The sequence below is a fragment of the Candoia aspera genome, chromosome 3, assembly GCF_035149785.1.
Source record: "Candoia aspera isolate rCanAsp1 chromosome 3, rCanAsp1.hap2, whole genome shotgun sequence".
NCBI lineage: Eukaryota > Metazoa > Chordata > Lepidosauria > Squamata > Boidae > Candoia > Candoia aspera.
The window spans coordinates 92979118-93006416 of record NC_086155.1 but is presented as its reverse complement, the minus strand read 5'-3'; the positions used below and the strand labels follow the sequence as shown (position 1 = coordinate 93006416).

General features: G+C 38.2%; 2 protein-coding genes across 3 annotated transcripts in view; both read right to left on the bottom strand.

Moving 5' to 3' along the window:
* The window catches only part of KIF14 (kinesin family member 14), a 43335-nt gene extending 36751 nt beyond the window's left edge, over window positions 1–6584 (bottom strand). Inside the window, exons 1-4 of the mRNA XM_063297212.1 lie at window positions 6552–6584; window positions 4410–5479; window positions 2623–2874; window positions 14–104 (exon numbers count right to left, since the gene is read on the bottom strand). Of these exons, the coding sequence (XP_063153282.1) occupies window positions 14–104; window positions 2623–2874; window positions 4410–5479; window positions 6552–6584 (1446 nt within the window). The remainder of the gene's footprint in view (window positions 1–13; window positions 105–2622; window positions 2875–4409; window positions 5480–6551) is intronic.
* Window positions 6585–9896: 3312 nt separating this feature from the next.
* Window positions 9897–22375, bottom strand: DDX59 (DEAD-box helicase 59). 2 transcript variants are annotated; one of them, XM_063298378.1, is made up of 8 exons: window positions 22279–22375; window positions 19155–19975; window positions 16769–16936; window positions 14796–14885; window positions 13813–14064; window positions 12864–13016; window positions 12119–12247; window positions 9897–11301 (listed from the first exon to the last, which is right to left on the bottom strand). In XM_063298378.1, the coding sequence occupies exons 2-8, from the start codon at window positions 19962–19964 to the stop codon at window positions 11038–11040; spliced, it is 1866 nt and encodes a 621-aa protein (XP_063154448.1). In that variant the 5' UTR covers window positions 19965–19975; window positions 22279–22375; the 3' UTR covers window positions 9897–11037. The 2 variants fall into 2 exon arrangements, with proteins under 2 accessions (XP_063154448.1, XP_063154447.1); XM_063298377.1 differs by having other exon boundaries at window positions 22061–22367.
* Window positions 22376–27299: the final 4924 nt, after the last annotated feature.

Here is a 27299-nt window from a genome sequence, read left to right as displayed (position 1 = left end):
AGTAACACAGTACCTGTTGAGCTTCTCTTTCTGCTATTTGATAAAAAAGATCTTGACAGAATCGTGGTATTATTCCGCGTTCATCATCATCAAACCCCATCATGCTGTAATGACAATTGAAATATACTGTATTCAATTCAGCAGAAGACTCTTGCATTTCTTCAAATCACTCTCAGTATGAAAGAGATCAAGGTTTAAATGGCCAACTTAAACTGAAATCAGCAGAATTGTTCTACAGAATCAGAATACTGCAAAGTCTCCTAGCATTGGAAAAAAATAATAATGAGCCATGTTCATCAGACTAATGAGTGAGACCAATCTCTATCTCTAATGCAAATTGATCTAATATCAAAGATAGAAGCTTCTTAACGGATTTCTTCTTCAAATGATATAACAGTAAATATATCTGATAACATATATAATAAGGCAAAGCAATTTCACCTTCCTTCTTGGATACTCCAAAATTAGAGCATCCTGAAAGCAAGCAGATGGGCTGCTAAGCTACCACTGGCAAGACAGAAGCAAGAGAGAAGAGGTTCTTGTCCTTATACATTTATTTTGAAAAAGAGGGAAAAAACACTGGAAGGAATAAAACTGTCCAGATCCAAGGCTGAGCCAGAAGGCCTTTGGATGAAGAATATCCACCAATCTTCTCAGTACATCCAGTGCCTCATTTCTCCTTTATCAGACTGCCAATTATTGGAAAGTACCAACCTTGACACTGGCTGGGGAAGGAAAGCAAGAGTTCTTTCCTTCATGTCTCAGAAAAAAATCCCACGTTTTGGAAAATGATCTCAGAGGGAACAGAGGATGCAGTCCAGCTATGACTTTCTAACTAAAACAGGGAACTTAACATTCATTCTGCAGCATGACAGCCAAAACCACATAGAAGACCAGTTATTTGTAGCTTCTAAATATGTGATAAAGCCTCTTCCACCCCCTTGGAACTCCAGAAGAAAACTGGTGTTAATACTCCTGTTAATAATACTTGTATGGCACTTTTAAAGGATCTCACATACCTTGTTATAGCCATCTTTACAATATGCCTTCTAAGTAGATCAATATTACTACCTCTATATTGCTGATAGATGTCCAAGACAAAAATGGATTCACCCATCCCATTGAATCGAAATATTTTTCTTGTTTTTGACTTAATGCGTTATATGAATTCAACTAATTCTCACTTATCCAGCAAACCAGATTTAAAAGAAACTATGGCCTAGCACAATTTGTGCATCCAACCCAAAAGATGGTTGCCTGAGACTACTTAGTACATTCATAACACGTTCAAGGAATTTCTGGTTAAACTCCTGCTTTAAAGTCTCTTGCCACCATATTAGTGGTATCCAGGTATCTCGGTATCCAGGAATTTAACATATTTGGTTCTGGATGGGGTTGCACTGCCCAGACAGACCCAGTGCAGAACTTGGGGGTCCTACTGGACTCACAACTCCTGCTCAAAGAGCAGGTGGCAGTCGTGGCCAGGAGGGCCTTTGCACAACTTCATGTTGTGTGCCAGTTATCCCCTTTCCTGGACCGGGAGGACCATCGCACGGTCACTCATGCCCTGGTCATCTCCCATACAGACTACTGCAATGCACTGTACATGGGGCTACCCTTGAAGAGTATCCAGAAGCTACAGCTGATCCAAAATGCAGCCGCGCATAAAATTTTTGGTGCCCCTAGATCAACACACATTACACTATTACTTCACGAGCTGCATTGGGTACCAGTCTGCTTCCAGGTGCAATTCAAGGTGTTGGTTATTACCTTTAAAGCCCTTCATGGCATGGGGCCAGGGTACCTGAGGGACTGTCTCATCCCCATTACATCTACCCGTCCCACCCGATCATGCAGAGAGGGCATGTTACGGACCCCGTCTGTAAGAGAATTCCATCTGGCAGGGTCCAGGAAATGCGCCTTCTCTGCAGTGGCTCCCGCCCTCTGGAACATCCTTGCCCCAGAAATAAGACAGATTCCATCTCTTGTGGCCTTCCAAAAACAACTAAAAACCTGGTTCTGCCACCTCACTTCAGGCAGGAGGGGGAGTAAACACCCCTGGAGATGGTTAACCCCCTAAAATGGCCTCTTAGATACACATGGGTGATATTCCAACTAGTATTGTCATCTGGATTTTATACTGTATTTATCTTCAATATTATATTTGTATTTATATTTATTATGGTATGTTAATGTTTTTATCCTTGTTGTAAACCATCCAGAGTCCCCCCTTTGGGGGGAGATGGGCAGCGGCAAAATTTAATAAATAAATAAACAATTCTACCCCTAGTTTACAGGACTGTGTACATTTTTATTTAGTTAATATCATTTTCTCAGGAAGATTTGTATGAAATTTTATCACTACATAGTCGTGTTCTATCCTAATTATATTCTAGAGAGGGTTAAACATGTTGATCTCTTGCAGCAAAAAAACAACAAAAAGATTCATGGCATCTCAAAGACTAGCTTAGGTTCTATCACAGTTTCATGGATTGTTTATTTCAGCAGATGCAACCATATTTCAATAAAATTCTTAGTTAAAGAGCACTGCGGAAGGCAACATATATTGAATGCTGCTGCTCCTCATCTACCCCAAAAATTTACACCTCCAACTCAACTTACGTATAAGATTTTCCAGACCCAGTCTGTCCATATGCAAAAAGGCAAGCATTGTATCCTTCAAAGGCCATTTCTAGAAGAGGCATTGCCAAGGATTGGTATATTTTTTCTTGGCTTGCATAGTTATGACACTTATCAAAAGACCAGAATGAAAAGTCGAAGGTGAAGCAATACATTTGTTTTGTAGATGGATGGTGAACAACAGTCTCTTGCCCTTCCATAGAAACCACTTGGATTGATTCTTCATTTTTGTCTCTAGAAAAAAACACAAAATAATTGTAATTTGCAATGAGGTAAATACTCACACATTAGATCTAAAACAGTCATGAAAACTAACAAATTAATTTGCATTTATCTAGCTGATGCTCTAGGAACTATAGTGTATTGGGAATCATAACATTTGGGTTATGAGTTAATTGTGAAAAGATAAAAACTCTATCATGATCAGGAATATCATTTTATTATAGTTTTTACATTATTATAAATTTTATTTATGGCAATATCTAAACCTAAAATAAGACACTAATAAGTTGTACTGATATCTAAGATTTTACACCACCAGATCCATACAATTCATGTATGAAAGCAACTTAAATCAAAATAGTTCAGGACCATCATGATGTAGTAGTTATGGCTGGTACTGAAAAGTCCCAGGTTATAATCCAGTGTCGGCCACAAAAGATCATTGGGTGACTTTGGGCAACCAGTCTCTTTCAGCTCAACCCACGTCACAGGGTCATTGCAGGGAAAAATAGGAGGAGAAAATATAATGTATGTAACCTTGAGCTCCTGAATGAAAAGTTAAATATAATCTCACAAACAAGCAAATAAATAAAATACAATCCAAAATCAAATATATACTATAAAATTGAAGTAAGTAGAACATGATGCAATGTAACTATATATCTACTATACAAAAGAATAGACTTAAATATTCAGTGAAAGCATATTTAATATTATTTAATATCAAAAGACAAGGCAATATAAAATAAATAGGGCAAATGCACGTTTTTAAAATTGGATATTAAGGTTTGGTTGGATTTTATGGATTTTTCCTCATAATGTGAAAGCTGATTGGAATCATTAGAAAATTATTAATTTTTAAAAAATGAGGAGCCATGACCTAATTATGATCAACCAAAATGTCCAAACTTTGAAAGCAAATCTGAATTCTCCAGAACATTTTACTAGGTTTAATATTAAACAAAATAAGAGTGCAGAGGAAGATAAGGCATGATGTTTCTGCCGCAAAGTCTGCACGTTATTAGCCATCTGAAAATAGAGCCCAGAAGACATTAAACTGTTGGAATTGGACTTGCATCACAAGGTCTCTAAAATATTAGGGGGTGCACCTAGAACCCTGAGGTTCAAAATAATAATTGCTAGAGATGGAGTTGTGGTGGTGGTAGGTTTTGGGTCAAATGCATCTCCAGCCTATCCAAAACTACACAGATTCAGGGTGGGCTGAAAGCAGAAATAAAGACAAATATGGAAGCCATTATATTGCAAAGCTGGAGATTAGCTGGAGATAATAGGCTAGGGCAGTGTTTCCCAACCTCAGCAACTTTAATTTACATCAACTCCCAGTGGGGATTCTGAGAGTTGAGGTCCAGACAGCTTAAAGTTGCTGAGGCTGAGAAACCCTGGACTAGGAAAAGAGACAACAGAAGTAAAATTGGATAGTTCTTGTAAGTCACTAAAGGATCTTCATGATAATCATTATCTTGACAGAAGTACACAACTACCTATATAATTGTAGTGATAAATCCCAGAAAATTATAAGGACTTACCTGAAACTAAAGGGACGTACTCTCACAGCCACAGTCACTTTACTATTTTCTATTTTAAAATGATTGTCTTTAGTGCACACATCCTGCTTTACACTGTCTCCTTTAACTGAAGCAGCTTGTTGAATATATGTGGTGCTTTCTTGTATCTTTCCCATTTTACTTGTTGGAGTGAATGCAACGCTACTTTCCTTTTGTGAGATTTGAAGACAAGGCATCCTACTTTTTAAGGCGGAGACAGCAGGACTCTTGGGATGCTGAGCAAAAACATATTGGGTATTCAATTTAAGTGCTTCTGCTGTATCTTTCCTTGGTGTCTTCTGTCTTTCTAAATATTCATTTTTAGTAACATTACTGTGCTGGCTTTCAGTTCCATTTTGTTTACTGAACCTTCCAGCTGGTTTTAATGCTGATGGCTTACCATCAGGTTTTGCCATGGTTAAACGTAATAATCGAGAAATTTCATTCTGATTTTGAGAAGCAGCAGGTGTCCTGGGTTTTAAAGGTGCAACATTCCCAGTAACAATACTACTAGGTTTAGAAAGCAAATCAGTTTTTGTATCAGGATTTGTCTTTCCAGCCATGCTACCTTTAAGACCAGCCTTAGTAAGTGAAACATCACTGCTGTTAGCTTTGGATGGAAATGGAGCATTATTAATTTTCTGTTTCAGGTACCCAGCATTTTCTGTTCTAGCTTCATAAATATTATTTGTCCTGGACTTCTCAGTTGATCCAGTTACCATCCAGCGCTGTAGGGTTAATCTTCCTTCTGGTAGTGTACTATCACTGCCATGAATTTTATCCGTATTGGATTCTCCTTTGCTCATTGCTGTTCTTCTTTGGAGGATCAACTTGACTTCTGATGTATGTGCAGGTAAAGCATTGGACAATTTGTTACAGGCAGAAACTACATAGGTCCTATTTATTTCTTTAGTCTTATTCAAAGATTGTGAGAGTGAACTGGCTCTCTCATATACATGTGGTTTTAATTGTTGTCCAAGCCCAAGTGCTGAACAGACATTTTCTGGGGGCTGTTCTTGTGAAGATCCACCAAGCTCACTAATGTGGCTTTTCTTAGGAATAGAAAAGATAGACATTAAAGCTGAATACAGCTAACCACAACTGTAGAACTGAAATTATCTCATATAAGTTCTTCCTGGAAAAAAAAATTGGCTTCTAATCTTATTTTCTCTGTAATGTAAACAAGATCTGTCATGATGGGATCTGTTAAAAAAAAAAGCATTATTATTTTCAAGCGTAAAATTCAGTATAAAGTGCTTTAGGATTCTGGGTGGGAGCATATTCAATCGAATAAAGAACTAATAATTCAAGCTCGTAAAATACCTCTTAAAATTCAAATAAGACTGCAGTGCTAGAATACATCTTATTAACTTAGTGGTATTTATTTCTGAATAAGTCATATTTATTCATTTATTTCACAATATTTATAGCCCGCCTCATTCTTAACAGATTCTAGGTAGGGTACAACAAAGTTAAAGCAAAGAAAATTATATAGCAATATACAGTATTAACATAATATCTTTTTAAAAAGTCAACGATAAGTGTTACTGGCACCCATAAAACTAAACAAACTACAGTAAACTAATGGCCAAACTCACCCTGGAGTAAGATTGTTTGGTCAACTTACAAAATCCAGCATGGACAGGAACATCTCTACTTCCTACTGGGCAACTTTAAGATGTGTGGACTTCAACTTCCAGAATTCCCCAGCCAGTGCTGGCTGAGGAATTCTGGGAGTTGAAGTCCACTCATCTTAAAGTTGTCAAGTTTGAAAAACACTGGACTAGAACAAGAAGGGGACTTGTGATTCTCTGGATGTTGCTAGACTACAACTCCCACCATCTACAGGAAGTATAGACGATGGCATGTGCACTGAAATTGCAGCAAAACATTTGGGAACCCTCAAGTTCCTGAACCCGAAATTGGAAGAAACAAAAGGCGGACTTCCTTTCCTCCGCCAAGGCAAGGTTTATAGTACTTCTGGCGTGCCAAGAAAAACTGTCTTAAAAGAGACCAGTTAAAGAAGCGCCGGCCTATAGAAATCTAGCAAATCAATAAACAATCCCTCGAGTAAAGAAGAGGAAGACACGTTCAGAAGTGATTTGTTTGCGCGTTACTGCTTACCTGCCCTTCGACATTGAACCAACAGACTATCATTTCAGCGGTACCTCCAACTCTCTTTTCGAATGCGCCGGGATGCTTGCTATTGGTTGAGATGGTGGATGACGACTCACGCAGCCCCGAAAACGGGGAAGACCAGAAGTAGTCAAAGAGGGCGCTATAGCGACACCACTGGTTCTGAAGCGAACACTTTCAGTCGCGACCAAGTTGGGCGGCCGAAGGAATCGGGCTGAGCCTGATGCCTGAGGGATGTTTGCTGTCTTCCCAATTTCAGTGGGAAGAGTCCTAAAGCGAGAGCAGGGTGAAAAGTCAGAGGAGCTGCTTCAGGATTGCGTTTCCATCTCGAACTTCTCTACCTTCTTACGGTAAAACTAAATTAAATTGCAGCTTGTGCCCGAAATCTCTGTAATGAAAATCAGTTGTGCATAAAATGAAGCTGCAACCGCGAAACGGACACCCCAGACTTTACCTCAAACGTTTGGACGTGTAGAATAATTAACGTATGATCGGAGAGAAACGTATTAATTCCTTTAAACGTCCATACGAATAGTTGCGTATTGACGAAAAACTGGATTGTTCTAGGTAGTTAAGAGTCCCTTGGGAGAAAAATAAAATGTATTCCATGACTTCCTTAAATCGGTGTGTTTAAATTTCATTTCATGGAATTTTTAAACTGTTGGTTAAGTTGTACAAGTCAGTAGTTCCAGTTGTAACTGGCTTCAGTTGATTTCAAAAACTTCTTTCAGATTTTAGTGCCAAGTCCATAATCACATCAGTTATATATTTCACAGCAGACACAAGAACGGCCCTCTAGCTATATATCAGAGGCTCATAATAAGAAAGCAGGATGGTGTCACTATTCACTACTCCCATCTAATACCCAATTTTCAACAATTCAGTTGAACCTTTCTATTCTTTTTTCTATCAGGTTTTGGAAAATTTGCTGTAATCTAACAAGCCTCCAACGGCGTTCCGTGAGTCATACTGGCCACATGACCCGGAAGTGTCCTATGGACAACGCCGGCTCCAAGGCTTTGAAACGGAGATGAGCACCGCCCCCTAGAGTCGGACACGACTGGACTTTACGTCAAGGGAAACCTTTACCTTTACCTTTAACAAGCCTCCAAAATACAGGCAAGTTTTTTTAAAATGGATGAATCCAAAGGGCTGCATACCCCCAGCATCAAAGTGGGGAAATGGCCAAAAACCACTCCTACATGCAGTGTTTTACGTGTTTTATTTATTTAATTAATGTATATGGCCACCCAACTCAGAGATTTGATAGATGATTGGGAACTCGCAATTATTACCCTCCTCCAGATGGGGACTCCCATTATCTCAGCCCCACCGTCCAAGACCACCCTATTCTGTTACCATTTTAATACTTACAGCCCAACAAAGTAGAACCAGATAGATGTGCAGGATGATTTTACCTGTCTCCTGGTCCTACAGCATTTGCCTATTTTTTTTTCATACTTCAGCAGACTGAAGACCTAATCTAATGCTTCCTTGCTGAGCCAGCTGCATTACCACAAACAGGACTTGCTGGTTATGTACCTTGCCCTTAGACTGCACGTTCAATCACTTATGAGTACTGTTTGGCAATTTATGGCCAGCTATTGCTCTATGCCATAGAGATGACAGAAGACTGAAAGGACATAATTTTCCCTTATTGTAATCACAAGTCTTCCAAGAGCCTATAGTGACCTCAGCTTGTTTTCCCATGGATGTTGACTTTGCTCACCTTACTTTTTTTGTAATAGACAGCATAAGACAATTTAAAAACAAGTGCATGAATCTGAAATTCATGCCATTCTCAGGTTCCCATGGCATCAGGAGGCTTGTGTACAATTTAGGTACGTTAGTTTATTAATAATCTGCAACTCTTCTGCTCTAGAGGAAATGCTACAAAGCAGTTATGCAGCACTTCTTGAGCTGTGCAGCAGATGGTTTCTCACTGACAGAACCTTCCATTCACCCTGCTTAATGGAATTTCCTCCTACAGCCAAAGCTTAATGGAAACCTGCCACCATCTCACCACCCATCCTTCCCAGCTATTCCAAAGGGACCGCTCTGTCCCTTCTCTTGTACAGCAGCCAATTGCTGGTTTTAACTTTTTTTTCCCTTTACCATGAAAAGTAGATGCTGTGAAGAAAAAACAAGGGGGGGAGCTGAACAGCAGCTGCTTGGCTATTTTTTTTTCATCTTTCCAATAGCCAGCTGGGAGACTTGCCCACAATATGGGAGGATAGTATACCAGTACTACAGATCTGCTGAAGGGAGTAAGAAGGTTGAGGCCAATGCCTGGGTAGAAGTGCCCTCAATCTGTCTACCAGTTTCAGCAAAGATAAAGGAAGTACTTCACATTTCTAGATGTTATGTCCAATACCTAGAAAATTATTCCTAAATAAATCCAGTTGGCTTGTGGACTCCTGTTGTTATATATGTGCATTGTCATTTAAATTTGTGGTTTTAGCGAAACAACAACTGTGAACTGAACTTTATTAGAGATCTCAAGATGGGATACTCAAAAGGTCTACAGGCCTGTAGGTCAGCATTCTTCTTCTGGAGTGGCCAAGTAGATGCTAATAGAAAGCTTACAGGCAAGACAATTAAAAACTCATTCAGCTTTATAACATGGGTTTTACAGACAGTACATTTCAGCTGATGGTAGGTAGGTAGGTAGGTAGATATCTTCTTGAAAAGTCTATAACGCTTGAAAGGTGAAAGGAAAGAGAAGAAAAAGATGACGAGCAACAAAGTGGACTCAATTATAGCACCACTGGAAGACCTGAGGGCCAGGTTGGGACCCGATCATTCTGGATGTGGTCTAATTATGTGATCGCTAAGAGTTGACACCAGTTTGATCGCACAATTCAATGAATGATCTCAAGTTCAAGATTTGTATTCCTCTCTCCCTCTGGAATTCCACTCCACTTCCACTGCAATCATCAATATTCATTTTAAGCTGTTTTATACTGAGGTAAACTGTTGAGTCAGCCTCATCCAGCTTTCCCCAACCTGGCTCCCCTCCATAGGGCCATGCAAGTAGGCAGCATATAAATATTTGTAATAAATAAAAGATGTGCAGATATAATTCCCAGGACCCTGCTGAAAATCTGAGCAGTTAATATCCACCTATCTTGCAAGCACCCAGATGGGGAAAGTCCAATCTAGCTCAATACCCACTATTGGCTGAACATTGCCTTCCAAAGATTTGGGAGGTAGGAATCTCTTCTTGATCTTCCTTTGTTAACTAATGATACCCAAGACTGAAGTTAGGACTACATGTGTGTTAAACATGTATCCTGCAGTTCTTCTGTACAGGTGTATTACTGCTCAGCCAGGTAGCCAATAATCTTTACATTTTTTATTTCAAAACCAGAAAACCAAAAGGTGCAATTACTCATTCCAGAGATTTTTGACTACTAGTGTGACTTTGTAGCCATCCCAGACTCAGACAGGGGTAAGGAATAGTTGGCTCAGAATCACATGATCTTTTTGTCCTTTTTCAATTTTGTCTCGAGGCCCTTCCTGTCCAGACAAAGAATCTGAAATGTGTGAGTTGAATCTATGCACCCAATTAACTCAGTCTGAACCGGGACTGGAAATAATCACATGTAAGAAAAAAAGATTAATCCCCACCTACAATCTGCCTCCCCCTTAATCCCTGCTTACAGATACAACTGAACAAATACTACCTTTCAGAAGTACTTGACCCATTGCCTGTCTCAACATCTTTTGAATTTGAACTTAAATTTACCTTTTAATTTAAGTTCAAGTCTGGCAGAGCCTTATTGTTTTTAATCTATACTTCAGTCACTCCTCCATCTTCTTATATTCTTTTGCTTTTCCATGTTCTAAAACCAGCCACTTCAAGAAACAAATGCAGAAGCAACTGCTTATTTTGCACACTCAAAGCATCTCAGTTCATCAGGCACATCGTAAATTAGATAATGTCTGTTCAAAAACCACCTCTACCTCTGAGATTTAACAGGATGCGGGATTTTGGTTGCCAAAACTAAAAAGTTAATCCCGACTAAATAATTGTATTTGTGGAATGCTGTAATATCTGGTAACAGTGAATGAGATTTCCTGATCTCTGCTTCTCTACACATACTGCAATAAAATCAGCCAGTGAAAAAACATATTATTTTGCCATTTAACCTGAGGTCTAAGCCCTTAATGAAATATAAAATGACTCAGAATAAATCACTATCTCAACCTAACAAAACCGTTCTCTTACTAAAATGGCACTTTTGATATCTTATAAGAATGGAGACATATAAACTATCAGATGTAAAATACAATCTAACCAAGATTAAGCATCAGTTTAAATGAAAAAAAAATTAACACCTTGCTTAGCTCTCTCATTTGAATAGGGCTACAAAATGCTTGTTTTTTATTGAAGCACATCCATAGAAATGGATTAAAATTTTGCATATAAAACAAGTTAACATAAAATGGTTATATTTTTGAGTATAGCTTGTTACTTTTGAGAAGTACTTTTATCATGTTTCCTAATAATGTCCATAAGATTATCCCCAGTTACAAGATCATTCTGAGATTCTTTGCTCCTCTGCTGTTCTTTCCGCTTTTGGTCATGTAAATATGGAGAATTTAGTAACTGGGGTGGAAGAATAGTGCCAGTTGGTTTAACTCGCTTTACCACATCCCAGAAAAGTTTCTTGCTGTTATTATTAATAAATGTAATTGCAGTTCCACTGTGACCCAGCCGACCAGCTCTTCCAACCTAAAAAAGAAAAAAGCAGTGGTACTTAAAATAAACGAACTATCAGTGACAAGGATCCAAATGTTATAGGCATATATAATACATATCTAATTATGAACGATTAAAATTACTGAAGTTTCAGTTGTGCACAAAAAGAAAAATCACTGTTCTCCGCCTCAAATAATCCATTTACTGTCTCTAAGCAGAGCCACAGTGAACAGCTAGGAATAGTATTACTTTACCATGAGTTAATATTATTAACTGCATTTTTCTATTATTTTCTATGCTATTGTCAAAATTTAAAAAGCTGAAAAGCAACTAATAAATATGTTAAATCGAAACATAACTGAAGAGCTGTGATTGGTTTGGGTTGCAAATAAAACCAAGGCTCTTTCAGGAATGACCACATTTCATTCTACTCTTTCTTTGATTGTTATTACATTTTCAAGTTTCATGATCAGCTCCGGTATTTCAGCTTTTCTTTTGCCGGGATACGTAGAGTAATTGACGCATACCAAAATAAGGTTGCTCACTGTATTTTAATTCACTTTTATAAGGAAGTTATTTAAATGAATGCTACTCCTCTTACCTGTTTCTCAAAATGTGCTTGGAAAACTACAATTCATTGTTTATTCTTAAACCATGATCCAGAACATACCTCTTTAGCCAGTCTTTAAAATGTGGTAACTCAAGAGAGAGCTTCTAATTTTAAAAGTCCTTCCTCCCCACTCCATTTTGTATCATCAAGCATTTTGTAGGACTTTTGAGCAATGAGGCTTGCTTTTTGTTGAAAGTTCCAGTATTACATTGTGCCTTTTAAATCAGAAAGTATATTTACCTGGTGTACATATTCATCCATGCTAGATGGCATGTCAAAATTCACAACCAATTTAATATTGACAAGGTCGAGTCCACGCCCAAGGACTCCAGTGCTTACTACAACTTCATATTTCCCTTGCAATAATCCCTAGCACAGGACAAATACAAACATTATTTTCAGCAATAGAAATTTACTTTTACAAAATTACAATGGCATCAGTAAAAATTCTGAATGCATTTTTTAAAAAATACTTAAAAAAACAATAGCTGAGCAATAAGGAAAAAGAAGTACCTATCTATTTTAATAAAACTGAAAGCATTTTCCCCATGAGGCATTTCCTCTGAACATAAATTCCCAAACCTGATTCCATAGCTACTCTCTAGCCAACACAATGAAACTTCAGATATATTTCATGGCATGAAAAATTACTTGCATTTAAAAGGAAGCTTACTAAGGGGTCAATCTCAAATCTCAAACACTCTACCTAATAGCTCTGCACTGTGTCTAGAGCAGCAGTTCTCAAATATTTTGGTCTCAGGACCCCTTTACATTCTTAAAAATTACTGAAACCCTAAAGAGCTTTGGTTTCTGTGGGTTATATCTATTGATATTTACTGTATTGGAAATTAAAACTGAGGAATTTTAAAATATTTATTTGACTTTGGGGACCTCCTGAAAGTGTCTCACTTTCACACTTTCACTTTCACACTTTGGGAACTGTTGGTTTAGAGTTCCTTTAGCCAGTTTCTAGACGCTTACAAACCTGTAATATTGCAGTTCTTTCTGACTGTGATTTCTCAGCATGCATGGATGTTGACTGTAAACCTGTGATTTTATGAACAGCACTACTCAGAAGGTCAGCACCCAACTTACATTCCACAAATACCAATACTGGAGGCTTAAAGAGTTTTTTATCCTAAAAAAGAAGGGAGAGGGCAGGGAGACCACATTGAGTATAAGGTAAGAACTGGAAGATTGAATATATACCAAAACAAAGGGAATGGAATAGTGTGAGATTTAGCAGTAGTAAATGAAGTAAAAGAACTATCCAACTATTTTGCAATATTAGTAACTCTGAAGTAATGTTTCAAATACTTTTCATAAAGTAAAAAAATGCAAATAGTCATCGTTTTCTATTACTACAGAGTTTTTTTATAAATTGGTTTTAATTGCATGAGGATTCAAGTAATTTTAAGTGAGTGAGATGGGCGGTGACTAACTTTGGAATATAAATAAATCAAAATAAAATAAATCTGACCAAATCAAAAGAGCTGCTTAAATTCTCACAGCCCAAAGGATATGTGTTTTAGTTTTTTTATCAAGGAAACATGCCACAATAGAAACTATTTTAACTCACTTGTGAAAACAACGTACAGTATAGCATGGTATGGTTTCTATTCAAACATACCTGAAACTTCTTGGAGCCTGGCCATAGTTCACTGAATACTAGCTGTTATTTAATTTAAATAGCTTCCACCATCACAGTTTCAGACATATTTACAGTAATGCAAGCCAATGTAACCAGTAAGACTGAAACTATTAACATTTCAGCGGAGAAATTGCCCAAGACAATTTATAGGGATAGATTTATGTTTTTAATTCCAGTTCCCAGGAAAATAACTGATCACAGCAATAGTTCTAGCTCATTTTCTCCCAAGTATCTATGGTGAATGAAAATAAACAAAGAGTTGTCTTTCCATGAGGATACTAACATTTAATATTTCAAAAAGCTTTTTCTTTTTGGAAGGCTCTTCTATCCACAAAATAATCTGGCGAACATTGGAACATGGCAGATTCTTTTCCCCAACTGTTATTTTCACTGGATTTTGCAAAAGCTGGTTTGCCAGCTGTTCGATGCTCAAAGGCATTGTGGCTGACACCAAAATGGTTTGATGATCATTGGGAATATTTTCCAAAATTTCTAACACTTGCTGCTGGAAGCCCATCTTTAGCATGGTATCAACCTATTTTAAAACAACAAATTGATTCATTAGTATTTTTTCCCCTCTTTTTGAAGATGAGAGAAAACAGTATTTAACATTCATTATCAACATCTATCTGGACTTTCAGATCAGCACTTCTCAAACTTGACTACTTCTGGTTGTGTGAAGTTTGACTCCCAGAATCCTTAACAATAACCATGCCAGCTGATGACTGCCAGGAGTTGAAGTCCACATACAGAGAAAGTGCACTGTTTTAGATAGTGGTTTGGGGGGGGAAAAAAAGAATTACAGTAACTGGCTTCTTTGAAGAACACAGCACATATTCCCAGTATCTCAAATTATGTCTCTGCTCTGCCCACTGCTTCTGTTAACAATAATTAGGTTGAACAGCCCATAGGAAGTTAATAGGAAGTTTTTTGAAATTTGGAAAAAAAAAGACCATTGAAGTAGGTGAAAGTAAACACTTTTACATACTCAGCTGCCTCTTTGCCAAGTACAAGAAAACCTTCAGAGGTAATTTAGAGCTGTTGTAAAATAGAGATACTACTGGATTACATTTCAAGCCAAGTTAACCCAAACAATCTAATAATGCACAAACTACAATATTAAAAATGTGTAATATTTTGCCCACCATGGCCTACAGTGCTTAGTTACCAAATTGAAGCAGAGTCATTCAATCTCCACCCCCAAAAGAAGAATCATTACACTAATGACTATCCAAAAACTTGTTTTGAACAATAATATACACTTACCTCATCAACGACTACAATTTTAATATTGTGAAGTTGAATAGAGGATTGCTTTAGAATTTCTCGGAGCCGTCCAGGTGTTGCTATGATCACCTAAAATAAAGGTGGAAAATACAAACAATAGAAAATAAATGCATTCATTGCCATTAAAGATTCCAACAGACTTATTAAAACAAATATCCCAAGTGAGAAAATGTTTAAACTTGGCAAACAGGTTTTTTCAGAGCGTTTGTCAGATAAAATCAAGCCAATTCTGGAGGTGGTTAGTGCCCTAAAGAGGCTTCATGATTTCATGAATTTACAAATTTAAATTAAGAACTGTTAATACCGCCATCTCGGATTTTATATTATATACTTATATTTACTGTATATCTATATTTGTATTTAAGAAATATGTTTTTTTAGTGTACTTTAATTTGTATTTGTTTTTAGTTTTATTGTAAACCACCCAGAGTCACTTCATGTGAGATGGGCAGTGACGGAATTTGCAATATAAATATAAATAAATAAATGAAATCACTTGGATTCGCTTGGAGATGGACTCTGGATGTGCTGGTCCTGGGGAGTTGGTTGAGACATGGTTTGATGTGGTTATCTTGGAAAGGTTTGATCCTAGTAGCCTAGAGAAAAAGGACAGAGTCCTTGGACCTACAGTATGTGTCTACCTGTATTTTAGATCCATGCCCCTTTTGGTTGGTTAAAGCCTCCCAGGAGGTGGTATGTGGCTGGATCCAAGCAGTGGTGAATTCTTCTTTGAGAGAAGGAATGATCCTGTCTGCATTTAAGAAGGTTTAAGGTTGGTTAAGAAACCATTTGTGGAACAAACTGTGCTGGATGACTTCTGGTCTGTCTTCAACCTTCCATTTTAAGGGAAAGTTGTTAAGAAGGGTGCCACACTACAGTTCAAAGAGCCTTGGATGAAGTGGATTATCTGGATCCTTCCCAATTGGGTTTGAGACCTGACAAAGTATGGATATAGCATTGATCACACTTGTTAATGACCTATGGTAAACCCAGATGGAAATGGTACATCCATCCTGGCTCTCCTTGATCTCTCAGCAGCTTTCAGTAGTTGATCAGCTCAAGGGGTTGGGAGTGGGGAAGAGATCTCATTCAAGACTCTTGCTTTGTGTGGGTAACTAGTGCAGTTTGCAGAGTAGACATGTTATGCGGGCATACCAATGCACACCCAGAACTACCTGTGCTGCTGCCTTCTGGACCAGCTGAAGCTTCTGAGTGGTCACCAAGGGCAGCCTCATGTAGAGCACATTGCAGTAATCCAATCACTAGATTAAGGTCTGAGTGACTTTGAGCAAGGCCTCCCGATCCAGGAATGGGTGCAATTGGGGTACAAGATGGAGCTGTGCAAAGGCCCTCCAAGCCACAACTGTCACCTGCTCTTTGAGCAACAATTGTGAATCCCAGAAGGAATTGCATTACCATCAGCAATGCTGGAGGATAAATATCACAAAATCCTCTATGCTGAAAGGCTTTGTCTTTATAAAGATGGAAGCAATGAATCATGGATCACCGCCTGCTTTAGTTTTTATTGAGACACTTTTGGCAGATAAAGACCCCATGATAACTCTTGCTGTTGCAAAGTTTGTATTTGTAGAATTCATGTGTGGTTGACTGCCAAGTAGATTAAGCACAATTACAGGCCTTTTTATTACACATGCTACATTGTACACAATACTGTATTTTGTTTTTTGAAGTCTGGGTCTGTCACTCATAATAAAGTTTTGATTGATTGATTGATTGATTGATTGATTGAATGAGAAGAAAAAAGTTTATCCCCTAGCTTTCTTTTCTTCTTCTTTTTCTGGTCCAGTTTTGAAATTATCTGCTATTCTGGAACTTGCCAACAAAACGGAGGCAACATTTCAATCAAGTTCTCTGACTTCCATGCCATTCTGAACATAAACTGCATCAACTGCTGTTTCAGATGCTTAAGAAGAGAACATAACATGTTTTACCTTCACATTCTGCTTCAGGCGATGAAGCTGGGGTGGTAAAGGCAATCCTCCAACCAGCAGAACGGTCCTCATATTTGGTAGACCAATCATGAGCTCTTTAGCTTGCTTCTCTATCTGTATAGCTAATTCTCTTGTTGGTGTCAGAATAAGAGCGGATAGAGTGTTTGTCTTAAAAAGCACAAAAACAAACTGTAAGTTATTGATTTTTACTCTCATTAAAGATTTCAGATAAAAAAAATGTAAGAGGGGTTAATTTATATCAAATCATCCCAACAGCATCAACTTCATCCATAGGTGACCTGGTGATGTCAGTGAATAGTCTCTGGGTATTGTAAGGATCTGGGGAGGTATACATTTACATGCTGCCGTAAGTGCAGAAGTGAAAGCAAGCAGGTGATCCATTACAGAGAACTTCTGTACATGTATGCCTCAATGATATCAAAATGACAACATGTGTGTTGTGATATCATCACACAAATGATTAATGTATGTAATGTCTGACATAAGTAAACAAGCAGCATCATTTGTATAATAATGTGATGATGCACATACCATTATTCCATCCCCTCCCTGGACATTTGCAGATGTAATGTGCTGCACCAGTATTTGATGGCTGCAAATGTTGGTATGCATGTATCAAAGAGCCATCACAGATTTGACACTATAGCTGAATCTTCCGTCTCTCTCTACATCAAGTATAATAATTTCCTATGGTACCTTTACACACATTCAGTTTTAAGAAAGCGCACAGCAGTCAGTTGCAGCATAATAACAGCACATGCAAACTAATTTGTGGGATAGGTAGACCCAATACATTTCTCCATTGGCATTTATTATTTATCAACTGTAATTTGTGCAGTAAATCTATTCTGAATGCTTTTTAGTAGCAAAGCAGAATTTCAAGAAATTAATAAAATGCATTTCTCGGAAGACTGATGGAAGGTATTCTTACTGTTAGAAAAGAGTTGTGTAAAGGCAGTCCAATCCCTGAAACTTTCTGCAAACTCTGTCTATTATTATATTGCATATGCATAACAAATAGATGCAATCATCTATGAAGTTCGCAGTATTTTGATAATTTTAATTTATTAATTTATTTTATTTATTCATCAAATTTGTCACTGCCCATCTCCTCCCACCAGAGGGACTCTGGGCAGTTTACAATAAAAGTGGTCAATTAAAACAATAAGCATAAAATATAAAAATATAATTACAGTTAATAAATAAATATAAAAATAAGAATAAAATCCAAGTGGCAGAAAGGTCTAATTCAGTCCATGTGTGTGAGAAGCACCCTAGGGCATTAGCCATCCCCAAGCGGAACTACTCCCCTCCCCACCCCAAGCAAGGCGGCAGAGCCAAGTCTTCAGGTTCCTCCGGAAGGCCAGGAGCGATGGGGCTAACCTCACCTCTGGGGGCAGGATGTTCCAGAGGGCAGGAACTGCTGCAGAGAAGGCCTACTTCCTGGACCCTGCCAAATGGAATTCTCTTACAGACAAGTTCCGCAACATACCCTCTCTGCATGATCGGATGGGATGGGTTGATGTGATGGGGAAGAGGCAGACCCTCATGTAGGGCTTTAAAGGTGATAACCAACACCTTGAATTGGACCTGGAAGCAGACTGGGACCTAGTGCAGCTCGCGTAGTAAAGGTGTTATATGCACCCTTCTAGGGGCACCAAAAATAGCCCGCGCGGCTGCATTCTGGACCAGCTGTAGCTTCTGGATACTCTTCAAGGGTAGCCCCATGTAGAGCGCATTGCAATAGTCTATATGGGAGACAACAGGGGCATGAGTGACTGTTCAAAGGGCTTCCCAATCCAGGAAAGGGTGTAACTGGCGCCCTTTATTTATTTCAGAAATCATCAGCAATTCTTATAAATTTTAACTGTCCCAATAAATGGCCTTTCATTCATCTCAAAAACAGCTCAGCATTTTAAGTTTATAAAACCTTTTTAATGTATTTTTCTTGCATCTTTGAAAGGAAAGTCCTCTTACATTGTTCTTATCAGTACTTTAATTTTAAATTCTAGTTTAAAAAATTAACGAGGCTAGCAAAATTTCCTTTGGCCTTGCAATTCTTTTTGCCAGAGAAGAACTGAAGCCATAGGAATAAACACAGAAGGAAAGGAGTCATTTGAACATGGGAAAGATTTGCTTGTGCTTTCATTACAATGATTATCCTGTGATCATTTTAAAAAAAATCCAGTCTCCAGAATTATCAATATTTCAAATGCCCAGGTATCAAAAAATTTAACCTTTTTTCTTCCACAAAACATGTTCATGTCTTAAGATCTTATGCAGAATTTCTCAAGGAGCAGTGCTTTGGAATGCCCTGAAAAATTCTTCTCAGTAAACATGGATCCTCTCAATGAATATACATTACCTCTTCTGAAGCTTTAATTATAACAGGAAGCAAGAAAGCTGCAGTTTTTCCTGAGCCTGTGTCAGCAGTTGCCACAACATCCCTGCCCTGCAACCCAACTGGAATCATCTGCATCTGGACAGGGGTTGGGACTTCATAGCCTGCTTTTTTCAAATTGCTGTTGAGAATTTCTGGGAAGCCACAATGTTCAAACTCAACAATTGGTCTTGCAACTCCTTGCCCTTGAACATCTATGCCCAGCTGCTGTTTTAAACTTTCAATCTGCTCATCCCGAAGGCTTAACAGAAATTCATTTTCTTCATACATATAAGCAGCATCAAGGAAGGCAGGCTGAGAGTTGGCTTTTTCACTCTTAGTAGGTTTTGAGCTTTCCTCCTCCCCTTTGACTTGTAAAAGGTGCTTGGCTTTACATTCCAAGCTACAGACATCTTTATCAGTCGTGTCACAGATGTACTCCCCATACCGACCACAGACCACACATACAGGTTCTCCAGATTGTGGCCAGCGCTGAGTTTTACTGAAAGATTTTATGGGTTCTTCTGTAACACAATGGTCCTCATTGTTTTTTAACTCTGATTCAGTAAGGTCCAGAGCTGAATCTAAAAATATCTGTGGGACAGTGTGTCCTTCTATTGATTTCAATGAATCAGTCTCAACAGTTGCTACATCTTTTATGTCAGACTTGGAATCTCTGAGTTCTGTAGCCTTTTCAGATGCAGATTCATTGTGGGAGGATTTGTTTTTCTTAGCTACACAGCACTCATCATCAACAGCATTCCTCTTGACTTTAAGAGATCTGGGAACAAACATTCTTCAACAACCTATCATGAAAATGTACAATAATTAGAATGGGCCATCTTCTGACAAATTAATATTTCCAAATGATTCAGCAAGGACAGTAGGAACATCACAGAACAGATTACTCTCCATTTACACAGGAGCAAGTTTATTTGAATTGGAATATTGTAAGTTGTGGTTAGAGTCTATTACTTGTATCATGTGTTAAGAGTTATTTAGACCTGAAATTCATGGATCGTTTTACAGCATTTAAGTAACACAGAAAAGTAGTATAGAAGTGACTGACTTAATCTTACAAGGAAAACCTGGTACCCAGAGGCTCAGAGTTTTTTTACTAAGTCCATCTACTACATTTCTTATACTTTTTTGGACAATGGAAACAATGCACATAGGTTTGGATTGGTTCTTTTTTTGTTTGCTATGGAGCTATGAAAGGCTGCAAAGGCTCCAGTTTCAACACTGAGAAATAAAACTTAACTCTGGGAATTTTACCGTGATGGCTATTTAGAAATTTTAACTAGCAAAGACTGAGGTTATAGGAAAAGTTCCCTTAGTACATTGTGCCATTAAATGCAAGGCAGCCTCTACTGCTCTGGACACTGTTCATAGTTCTGTATTAGTTTAAGTGACTGAGCCAAACATTTGTTTCTAAGTTAATAATATAATCTCTATACTCTGTCCCAGTGTCTTTCGTTTTGTCTAAAATTTAAAAAGTTGTTTCTTAAAGCAAAACAGTATTGTACCCAAACATATTGTCCTTCAAATAGAAAGCACCCTTTGCTTAGATCAACACAGTTGTAATCCAGGTCACTTTGACTGAAGATACAGTAAAATAATATTATACACACACACACACACATACACACATACTATATATATATATATATAGAGAGAGAGAGAGAGTAAAACTGAGGCCCCACTCTTTACCCACTTTTTTGCAGCTCCAAGCCCCACTCTGGTACTTCCTCCACTCCCAATATTAAATGCAGTTCTAACCATCAAAAAGTTGTCCTGAATTATACCTTGTCTTAACTTGAGTTTTTCCCCGCTGAGCTTCTGAAATAGGGTTTACATGGTGAGTGACTAAATCAGTACACCCTCATGTTGGCTCAAATGTTCCCTTCTGCTTCACTGGCTCTTTTTCTATGAAATTAAAGAAAGAAAATCTCAACCAGGCTGACCTTTTCCAGCCTTTATTTATTCTCTGTCCTCTTAAACTGACACAGAATAAATGGACAATGAACTTCGTTAAAACTAGAGTTCTGTTCCTTGAAAACTGCTGATCCCGCATTTTCAGATAGACATAAAACGGGAAAGGTTGCCTGCACCTTTTGACTTTCTCCTTTACTAATGTTGCTTGAGAGCAGTTGTGTTTATTCAGATTATGTGTAGCAGTTAATATCTCTTTTAATTTCTATAAAAGATGTTTCCATGAAAAAAGAAGAAATAACTAGCATCAAAATCATAAAGAACTGCCATGAATTACCCTATTACCCAATTTTACACCTATCACAGTTATCACAGGACTTATGTTTTGATTTACAGCATTTATAAAATAACACTGCTGAGGAAAAAACCAAAAGGCTATCTTAATGTACCTTAAAGGTACACAATATATGCTGTTGTGAATTAAAGCAGGGTGGGCAGATTTAGGCTTTTATGTTGTTGTTCTTGTTTCTAACCAAATCCAAGGTCCACTTACAGAGCCAGGTTCCCAACAATGGACCCATGGGGTTAAACCTAAATGTAAAATGAAATTAAATCTGTTGAAAAGAAATATCCAAAATTTCTTTCTGAAACTGTCATATGGGAAAACATAAGTATATATGTACAAGTGAGTTTAAAAATAATAAAAATCAACAGAAGTCCACGAATCGTATTTTGTGCACATAAATCTACACCGCAGTTAGTGTATTAATCAAGAATGTGATGTGTGATTCTCGAACACAAGGAGAACTACCCCCAGGTCAGGGTCAAGGCAGCTAATTGCAAAAGGGGAAAATAGCAATGCTAAAAATATAAGCAACTAGGGTAAGGCCACTCGATATTTAGTTTTAATTTAAAAATAACTTCCAACTCTAACCGGTGAAAAATCTTTGCCAACTTACCGCAAATCACCCCATAGATCTGTCATCAAACGATTTTTCCATCGGATTCCGATACTCTCCTAGCACATCCCCTCAGAGAGATACATAGCGACCAAAAAGGCTAAGTGGCGGTCCAATGGAAAAGGCAGCATGCAAGCAATGGAAGCATTTACAGCAGCAGCAACCGACGGACCCGGTTTCCCGTGGAAAGCGATTCAGACTTCCTTAATCATCTAAACTGTAAAACTCGTCCTCCAGCATACACGATACCGGGACGTCCTCCCACCTACGCATCACAACACTTGCTGCCGTTCTAGCCGTCATCACAGCGCCTCGGATTCTCCTGCGGGCGGAAGAGGGGCTGTTCTTTCACAGACTTCATTTCCGGTTCCTGCTGGAAACATGGGCTGAGTCGGGAGCAACTGTAGGGCGTTGCAGATACTTCCGAATAAAATGTGAACACGTACTTTTAAGTAGGCAAGTTTTCTTTGTAACCGCCTGACGCAAACAAAGGCACGTTTGGTTCTCTGGATAAGCCTGCCAATTCCCGGTTTTTCCGAAGCAGCTCAGAAGTTACTTGTGCTGCATGAAACGGAAAGACCGCTAGAGAGCAGCAGAAGGTCAGAGTTTACTGTCTCTTGTTGCCCTCTAGTGATCGTTTGAAGCTTTGCAACCCAGGTATATTCCTACAAAGGGAGAAAAGAGCTAAAGCGGTTGCTGACGACAGTCACTCGTTCCACAAGCCTTTCATTTTATTCCTCATCTCACACATCATTCCCCAGTCTAGTCTATAGCTGGGATTTCCTGTTAGAAATGTTACTAACCAATACTAAGCAGATCTGATAGTGTTTGGCCGCTTCTTGTTTTAGCCCAGCCATGATCAACTAGGTGCTGCCACCAATTGTAGACTAATATTCCCTACTTAATTTTATTTTCAACTGAATGGACAACCTATTTAGCAGGTGCTAAGTTTTCTATTGCCTAAATGGAAAAAGGTCTGTGACAGTAGAATTTCTCCCTCCTACACCCTTTTTTAGCAATTATATCTCAAATCCTTCAGTCCTGCTCTAAAACTTCAGTGCTAATTGCTGCACATTCCGTTACTGTTAAATATAAGTTTACTGTGCTTATATAGAAGTTTTTAAAAATTGGAGGGAGACATTGGATGACATTTTTGACTTCCCACTTCCCAAATGCCTCCAAGCCTTTAAAGAGCAGTTGCAGAATCTCTGAGAGTATCCAGACTCTTTTTCATTCTTAGCAAATCATATATATATATATATGTATGTATGTATGTATGTATGTATGTATGTATGAATGATGCCTGTATTCCAGCATCCCTATATATATATGAATGATGCCTGTATTCCAGCATCCCTATATATATATGAATGATGCCTGTATTCCAGCATCCCAGAAGCTATGCTGTTGTAGTGCCCCAGGTTTAGGTTCTGGGGTGCCGTCCATGCCTTCCCCAAAAAATTAATAGTTGGGGGCATCCCTGGAGCCCTATCCCATTCAGTTGTTGAATGTGCCGTATACCCTTGTGTGCTGCAATCTTCGTTCATTCAAGAGCAATCCAGATACAGCTGTACACGTATGAGTGTTATTTGTCCACCTATGTATTTTAATGGGTAGCAATTATAGTGGGGGAGTTATTAGATACAGCAAAATAGCTGTAGCATCCTGTGAAGTAGCAGAATTATACTAACATACAACTTTCTAGATATATAGAATTCTTCAACTTAGAGCCAGTTTCTGTACAGATCAAATGCTTAAATATAATTCTTGCTGGTATGGAAAGCTAGTTATCACCTTACATGGTTCATGCGTGTGGGGAAGTAGGCTGGCTGTTGCCTAGGAAACCCACACTTCTTGTAATGAGTCAGTTAAAGGTGCTATTACACTCTATATTTTTTATCCATGTTATCTTCTTAAGTTGTTGAACAGCAGCAGTTCTAAACAGACTGTACACCTCCCTCCAGCCTCCAGTTTCTTATCTTTAAGAAGCGTATGGTTCTCTCTGACTTAATATGAAGAAAGCCAATAGGCAATGTTTCCTACATGCTGGAAAAGAACAATTAAAACACTAACTACAGATATAGCAACATTCTGAATTTAAATATTTTGCATATGTTACATAATGGTGGCTGTATGTCAGGTGTCAGGTATCAAAGTTGGTTGGATTCACATACAAAGTTGGCTGGATTCACACAGCCTGCTGCAGTATATATCTTTTGCTATTCATTTAACATCTAGTGCAAATGATGGAATCTTTAAGTCCAATAGATCTAGATATATGATCTTAAATAGGTTTACTCAGAAATAATCCCCATTGAATTCAGTGGGATTTACTGACTTGCATGTCAATAGTTGCAGTCTTAATAATTTCCAAGTCTGTTTTGTAATGCTAGGAATTACATCCCAGCTCATTCCACATCTCTCTTTAAGTTGTAAAATATAATATAAATTACACATACCTGTGCCCACAGTAAGCACACATGTGCTCCCAAGTGGGGCAGATGGGCAGTAATAAAAATATGACAAAGACATAAATAAATAAATATATCAGAATGCTGGGAGAGAAAACCTGAATAAATAGAATATGTTATAAATAGTGCTACCCAGGTAAAACTCAGTGCCCTTACTTCATTTTGGGGTTCAAATAGTTCACCCTCCCAATACATCTGTTTAATTGGCACAAGGTTTTTTTTTTTCACAATAGCAGCCATTTGCCAATGAATACTGAATACTTTCCTGAGGTGAGATATATTTACTCTAAAATGCCAATCTAGATGGCAGAGATTACAATATCATTTCAATGACTGTTGGAATTATAAATATCAACTGAATCTCAGAGTTTTAGTCCTAGAATGCAGAAATTTGAAAAATTAGTATATGCTAAAACGTATTTTCATCATGCCTTTCTATTTGCATATGGGATAATGGAAGTTCTTATACAGCTGCAAGGGCCTCTTTCCATTCTGATGAAAAAAAATCCTTAAAGTTAATAGCATTGCATTCAACCTTCAAAGTTGTGGCTTTTTAAAAGTGCTACAATCTCTTTTCTTGCTTAATTAAATGTGCTAATTTATTTAGTCAGAGATGGTAGAGCAGATATTACAACTCAGCTTCTATAACACTTGTCACTTTCTGTGCCAACAGTTATCTGCAAAATATAGGATTTCTTTACTGCTCCTAGACAAAGAGCATAGTTTGAAGGTGGGAATAAGTTGAAATCTGGTGTTGTTTGTAGCATTTACAGAACAAGCCCATTATTTTAATTGCCATAACCTAAAGCAGGGGTGCAGAATTTTCACCTGCCTGTCAGAGGCTGCACTGCAGCGGATGGGACCTCATAACATGGAGGATGCATTAAATTTATATTTCATTAATTGAATTAATTAAACATTAATATTAATGTTTTAATTAAAAGAGGAGAAAGAGCGGTTAAGATTTTACAATGTATATTGAGAATGGGGCCCGAAAGGATTGGGAAGATTTGAGAATGAGGATTGGCTCAGCAAATCAGTGCAGAGATGGGCAACCTTTGGGGCAGGCCTTGGGAGCTGTGCATAGCTGCCTCAGTGGTCTGCATGTGTATGTGTTTTATTTGTGGGGTAAGGGGAGAAATTGATGTCTTAAGCCTTTGTAAAGTTCAAGGCACCAATTTTACTCCTTAAAACTGTCAGTATTCCCCAAAATGGGGAAAAATACTAAAATGTTGAACCTGTCCACTTTTTGGAGCTCTGGGAGTCCAAAATAGGAACCTGGGAGCCTCATGCAGCTTGAAGGTTGCCCCGATTGATCTACATGCTTCCTTAGCTATGGCTTGAAACAAGAGAACCGTATGAATTGTATCATTCTGCTGAGGAACGAGAACTCTCTTGCCACTAAGCAATGACAGGAAATATTTATATAAAGGGTTCTACATATAAGGGGCAAAAAGGACTTGACCTGTGACTCCAGATCCTCCCCTGCTTTTCTAACTATGAAAAATTACAAGGATTAAAACCCATTTGTAATAGAGCCTTCTGATTAAGAAGTCTTTTCTCCTAATCCTGAATGTAAATGCTGTATACACAACAGCGCGCCCCAAACCCTTCTGTTCTACTGTGCATGTGCTAGATTGCAGCCCTGAGGCAGCCCTGTTCTGTGCATAGGGCCCCTCGTCCCCTTCTCCTCCCCTTTCCTTTCGAAGCTCTGCTTCTTTTTCTCTCTTCCTAGTGCTCAGGGTTTTTCTGAATCAGGCAAAATACAAACACTAGTTTTACTTCCCAAAACCAGAATGGAAAATTTTTAATGTTTTAATGTTTTTTAAATATGGGTTGGGAGGTAAAATAGGACTTTGGGAAATATTACTTAACCCAGTTCAAACATTATGGTAAACATTGCTAATTTTGAAAAAGGAGGCATACAAAGGGGAAGAGCATAGAAACAGTCCCAAAATTCTCTCTGCATGATCAAATTGTGGTTGAGTTCACTGAACCCTAATGTCAGCCTGAGCTCAGTAAAGCATATTCTTCGAATGCATAAGTTTCCTAGTTTGATCTCGAGATGGAACTGGAAGAAAAAATTGCCTCAACCCTGGAGAGCCACTGCCACACAGTGTCAGTTCATACAGTTGTGTCTGCGGCAAAATGTAGGAATGCCAAATGACAACATACACATCCTCAAATCCATAAGTTACAATGTTTGCGTGACCATATCATCATACACACATCATTTACACCCCTTCCTCCCCTATGGACACCTTTGTGTTCATACATCATGCTAAGCCTCAACTGTTTGCGTTAACACATCATTGGGTGGGGGGTTGATGGGTTTTTGTACTGTGGGTTTTAATTCTGTAAGCCACCCGGAGTTACCGTGTGTGAGTTGGATGGCCATATAAATGTGTTTAATAAATAAATAAATTAGCCATCAATCATGGCTTATAAATCACAATGGCTGAGGTCTACAACACACCAAGCCAAACTCAAACAAACCACATTATGGTCTAATGTAATATCTGAACCAGTCATAACACTGTTTGGATTTGACTCAGCAGAATATGTTAAGTGTATTAAGGTTAGGCAACGGCAACGAGTGTAGCTTAGAATAATGTATGAATTCTGTGAACAAGATGACTTAGTAGTCTGATTTAATAAACAACAAATTTATATAGAAAGCCTGGGTGTCAGCCCTATGAGGTAGACCAGACAAGGGAACCAAAGTTATGAATGCTAATACTACTTTTATTATAGGGTTACAGTAACAG

Coding starts and splice junctions, on each gene's coding strand:
- DDX59 (XM_063298378.1), bottom strand. CDS start 19,964: ATGTTTGTTCCCAGATCTCTTAAAGTCAAGAGGAATGCTGTTGATGAT. Junction 14,065..14,795: donor AAATTGTAGTCGTTGATGAG/GTAAGTGTATAT, acceptor GTTTTAAAATAG/GTTGATACCATGCTAAAGAT. Junction 12,248..12,863: donor AAAGAACTGCAATATTACAG/GTTTGTAAGCGT, acceptor GTCCTGTGCTAG/GGATTATTGCAAGGGAAATA.